General features: G+C 37.1%; 1 protein-coding gene across 1 annotated transcript; it reads left to right on the forward strand.

The window, feature by feature from the left end:
- The first annotated feature begins 2300 nt into the window (after positions 1-2300).
- On the forward strand, positions 2301-3224 carry LOC102485143 (olfactory receptor 8K5-like). Its single transcript, XM_006148751.1, has one exon. The coding sequence runs from the start codon at positions 2301-2303 to the stop codon at positions 3222-3224; it is 924 nt and encodes a 307-aa protein (XP_006148813.1).
- Positions 3225-5709: the final 2485 nt, after the last annotated feature.

Here is a 5709-nt window from a genome sequence, read left to right on the forward strand (position 1 = left end):
AATATGCTCTTGTGTGTCTTGAAGCTTGTAATGATTTCGCAGTTTTGTCATTTATAAAAGAATAACTAGGGGCCAGCAGTTGGTGTGGTGGTTGGGTGCTTGACTTCCGTATGACCAGCCATAGTTCCAGTCCCAGACTCAGCAGCTTGCTTTCTCACCTTCTCTCTCTGTTTATCTCTGTCTCACTCTGGTCAATTGAAAATAGATATAATGATAAATAAAATAAAGTAACTAGTTAAAAAAAATAGTATGTAAATAAAAATTGAGACATAAATATAAATACTAAGAATGAAAATAAAATTTAAAAATTTAACTTATAAATGAACTAATTGTCAAAAGTATAATAATGTTTTTTTAATTTTTAAATTTATTTATTATTTTATTTTTTTTGTTTGGTTTGGTTTTTGTTTTTTTGGGGGGGAGGTTTTGGGTTGTTTTTTTGGTTTTTTTTTTTTTTTTTTTTTTTTTTTTTTAAAGGGGGGGGGGTTTTGCCAGCAACCAGACAGACAGAGAGAGACAGAGAGACAGAAAGTGAGAAATCACTCCCCGGGGGGGATGGCCATGCCGCAAACCCTTCTCCTCCGTTCTCCTCTCGGGATCCTGGGCACGCACACACACGCGCCCGGTGTGAGTTTTAAGCCACCGGGTCCAGGACACGAACTGCGGTCGGCTACGTGGGAGTCCAGTGACATAGCCGTTACGCTAACTGCTGGTCCTATTTTAGTTTTTGTTATAGGGCATGTACACATGCCAGAAAGAGACACTGAGGGAGGGAGAGAGAGAAAAATCACGCCCCCAGGGGGGATGGCCATGCTGCAGTCCTTTCCCCAGTCTTCTTCTAGGGGTTTCGGGAATGCAAACATACATGCTTATTATGATTTTCCAAGCTGCCAGCTCTGGGACTTGAACCATGCAGCCAACCATGTAGAATCCAGTGCCTTAACCTCTATGCCATCTGCTGGCTCCATAATATTTTTACACATCTTAAATTTATTAGTGAAATTCCAGAAACATCCCTATATACTGAGTGGTAAAACTGTTCGTAGTAGCCACTAGAGGTAGTATGATCCTGTGAAAAATGTTATCAACTTTGAAATATGTAAATATATTCACTAGATATTATATACAGTAACATTAATTCAATCCTTTGTCTTCTACTGTACCATTGAAAGAGTAAGACCCTTGTTGCAATTGTGTCCTTCTGATGTCAGATTTTGTTGCATAGCTTAAAATTTAGCATAGCAAAGCAGTCAGGTCAAGAGATGAGAACGAATCACATTAACCACTCACCCTGAGCAGTCTCTGGAGGCAGAGAGTCGGTCATGAGTCCCTAGATGTCCCAGGAATCTGCTGAGGCTACGTAGACAGAGGGGCCAAGGACTGGCAGAATCTCAGGACCAAGGGTCAGCAGTCTGAAAGCTGCTAGAAGGGTTGTGTTCTGGTCATGGCTCCAGGGGAAAAAAAATGACAAAGTGGCTCTAGTGAAGGTTCTTCTTTTGCCTCAAAATAGACAGATTTTCTTAAATTTGCACATGTGCCTAAGATTAACACAAGAAAGAAGCAAAACATATAAGGGACACAAAAATGGAAAATTATCTGTTGATGGTAGAGTATGATAATATTTTGAGTCCCAGATTTGGTGACTTGCAAAAATCAGGGCAGGCATATGTGCATGCATGCCCAAAATCCTGAGAGGAGAATGGAGAACAGATTGTGGTGTGGCTATTCTCACTTTCTCTCTCTCTGGGGGTGATTTTTTTCACTTTCTCTCTCTTTTTCCCCCTCTCTCCCCCCCCCATGTTGTCTCACTCTGGGAAGTAAATGCACCCTATAGCCAAATCTACAAATAAATAAAGAATATAAGAATTTTCAAATAAAAATAAAAGTGTACCAAATAAGAAATCAAAACCTGTGATGTCATTGGGTAGACTAAATAATGTCCAAGATTTTCACATTAACCCCTGTATCGTTTTGTTATCAGTGGAGATACACCAAAACTGCTAACTTCATTAAGAGTTCAATCAGTCCTAATAGTGAATATATTTCATATTGTTATCTTATTTTTGGAAATAAAAGATTCTATCATTTGCTTTACTTTTAGAACCACATGTAGAGGTTATTCTTATATACTCTAGTATGAATAAAACTTTTTTCTGTCTGAAAATATTTTAATAACTATGAATTATACTAAACAAAAGGATATAATTAATGTTTCTCTCCCTCTCTCTCTCTCTCTCTCTCTGTGTGTGTGTGTATGTGTGTGTATTATTTTTCCCTCTGATTAGAAATAATTGGATTAAATGTGCCAATTCAACCTCACAGCATCAACTGAATTCATTCTGATGGGAGTCACACGGCAGCCTGAGTGGCAGCTTCCCCTTTTTGGGGTCTTCCTCATCATCTACACAATCACAGTGCTGGGCAACCTGGGCATGATCATTTTGACCAAGCTCGACTCCCGCCTCCACACGCCTATGTACTTTTTTATCAAACACCTGGCTTTCATTGATCTTGGTAACTCAACTGTCATTTGTCCGAAGATGCTAGTAAATTTTGTTGTGGATCAAAATACCATTTTCTATTACACATGTGCTACACAGATGGCTTTCTTCATTATGTTCATCATTAGTGAACAATTTGTCTTGTCAGCCATGGCGTACGACCGTTATGTGGCCATCTGTAACCCGCTACTGTATAATGTTATCATGTCTCAGGGACTATGTCACATGTTGGTGGGGATTTCATACCTCTACAGCACGTGCCAGGCTCTGATGTTCTCTATTAAGATTTTTACATTGACCTTCTGTGGCTGTAGCTATATTGCTCATTTCTACTGTGATCCTATTCCCTTGTTACCTATGCTCTGCTCCAGTGCAGAGGAAATAGAATTGTTGGCTATTCTAGTTTCAGCATTTAATTTGATCTCCTCCCTGCTGGTGGTCCTGGTATCTTACATGCTGATTCTGTTAGCCATACTTCGAATGCATTCTGCAGAAGGGAGAAAAAAGGCTTTTTCCACCTGTGGTTCTCATCTCACAGCAGTAGCTGTGTTCTATGGGTCTCTCTTCTTTATGTATTTACAGCCCAAATCCACTCACTCCTATGATACAGATAAAATGGCCTCTGTGTTTTATACATTAGTGATCCCCATGCTTAACCCCATGATCTACAGTTTAAGAAACAATGAGGTAAAAAATGCCTTTTTTAGGGTCCTTAGCTATTGATCAATATTTGTATTTAATAATTAACATGATTTATGAACATAATATAAGATATAGGCAAATGTTTTTTGATAATATTTCTAACATATACATTTGTATTCTTTTTGGTTTCTGAGGAAAGACTAATAACACAAAGACAAATCATGGAATTTTTTACACTAGCCAAATTAACTCTTTTTTTAAAATATCAATTGAATGTCACTTCCTTATTAATATTCCTATGTATGACTCAATGTTTCCATTAGAAATTTCAAGGTAACTCATTTATTTTTATTGTAACACTTGTTAAACTGTAATTGTAAACTATGTGTGTTTTTCTTTGTTTTATTTTGTTTCTGGTTTTTGTTATAAGGAATATGCACTTGTCAGAGAGAGAGAGAGAGAAAGAGAGAGGGAAAGTAAGAAGTCGCCCCCCCACACACACAGGTGGATGACCCTGACACAATCCCTTCCCTTCTTAAGATTTTGAGCATGCAACGCACATGCCTAGCATGCTCATCAAGCTCCCAGGTCCAAGTCTTGAACCACGTAGTTTGCAATGTGGCATCCGGCTGCCTTAACCACCATGCCACAAGCTAGCCCATGTGTGTTTCTTTGACATTTCACTTTTTTAATATGATACTCTACAGCCATTTTGTTAACTGAAACAACAGTGTAAACATAGAGAATCTCTTGCAGACAGCATGTATTTGAATGTTTATTTTAATTAAACTAACTTTTGATCCTCTGCCTTTCAATTGGACACTATAGTTCATGTATACTTAAAATAATTTTGAATAAAAGAAGACTTACTTCTGGTACATTGCTTTTTGTTTCCTACATGTAATATATTACAGTGTTTGTTGCTCATCTTTTCCTGCATTACAAGTTTCTATTGACTTTGTGGCTCAGCACTCAACTGTGGTTATGTATATTGAAAGTCTGCTAAAATATTAAAAGTATGACCAGGGAATTATAAACTGACAAATTACCAAAAACAAAGCAGGTAATAAGGCTTCAAAAACCTGGAATGTAGTGTCAGTCCTTGTTCCATATGTGAATATCCAAGAGAAAATCTCAGAGACAAAATCTATTTAAGACTCCTACTCCTACAAGAAAAAAAAAAAAAAAGTCTTCAAAAAGACTTCCTTCAAAAAGACTTCAGGGACCAGCAGTTAGTGTAATGGCTATGTCACTGGACTCTCACGTAGTCGACTGCGGTTCGCGTGCTGGACCCAGTGGTTTAAAATTCACGCCGGGTGCGTGTGCGTGCATGCCCAAGATCCCGAGAGAAGAATGGAGGAGAAGGGATTGTGCCGTGGCCATCCCCCCTGGAGGGTGATTTCTCACTTTCTGTCTCTCTATCTCTCTCTGTCTGTCTGGTGAGCACACACGCCCTATAGCAAAAACCTTTCCCAAAAAAGCCTTTAAAAATTCTGTCTTAAATCATTTAGCATTCCTTAACAACAAAATACAGTCATCTTTAATATAAAATTTACAATGAACGGCATCAAATAACAAAATATAAACAAATGAACAACATATGTGATCCTATCTAGGACATAATTAATCAAATAGATCTTGAAAGGAAAATAATATAATTAGTAAGTAAGGAATTTTAAACAGCTATTATAAGTACAATCAATATATTGTTTTATTTAGGAAAACAACATTTTAAATAAATAAGTGATTTTTTTTTTTACTAAAAATAAACAAATGGTGCAATATTAGACATTAAAAAAAATTGACGAAGGCCAGTAAGTAATGTGGAGGTGAAGGCAGGTGGGTCCTACATAGTGAGCTATGCAGTTTAAACCCTCAAATCAGCAACTTGAAAATCATTCTGAGGGGGTGTGTGTGTATGTGTGTGTGTGTGTGTGTGTGTGTATAAGCCCAAAATCCTGTGCAGAGAATGGAAGAGAGGGGATTACAGAATGATCATTTTCTCTGGGTGGTGATTTCTCGCTTTCTCTCTCTCTGTCTCTCTCTTTCTGTTGAGCACATGTGCTGTATAAGAAAACTAAAACACAAAACAAAATAAAGCAAAAACAAAACTTAGTGTATGTCTATAACGAAGGGCATTTGGAGGAGGGATACGGAGGCAGAGCATTGATGGGATGGGGAGGTGTGGTGTTATCTGTTGAAGATGTTTTGATCAACGGGTCTGGGGAGAAATGTGCACATATCGAAATGGTCTCATGGTAAGCCAAACAATATGATTGAAAGTATATACAAAAAACAAATAATAAATAATGTGAAAAAAAAAACAAACACACAAAAAACCAATAGATTATGCACTGAAAAAGAATAGCTGACTGTATTTAAAGTATATCAAAATAGAAATTATCCAAAATAGAGTGATAGATAAAACAAAATATTAGTAACTCTTAAAAAAATCATGATGACCTGCAGAACAATAACAAACTACACACCATAACTTTAATTGCAAATTGAAGTAGTGCACCAACAAAATAAAACCAAAACCTTTTGAAGAAATATTGGTCAGAAT

This window comes from Tupaia chinensis, unplaced genomic scaffold (assembly GCF_000334495.1).
Source record: "Tupaia chinensis unplaced genomic scaffold, TupChi_1.0 Scaffold000242_1, whole genome shotgun sequence".
NCBI lineage: Eukaryota > Metazoa > Chordata > Mammalia > Scandentia > Tupaiidae > Tupaia > Tupaia belangeri.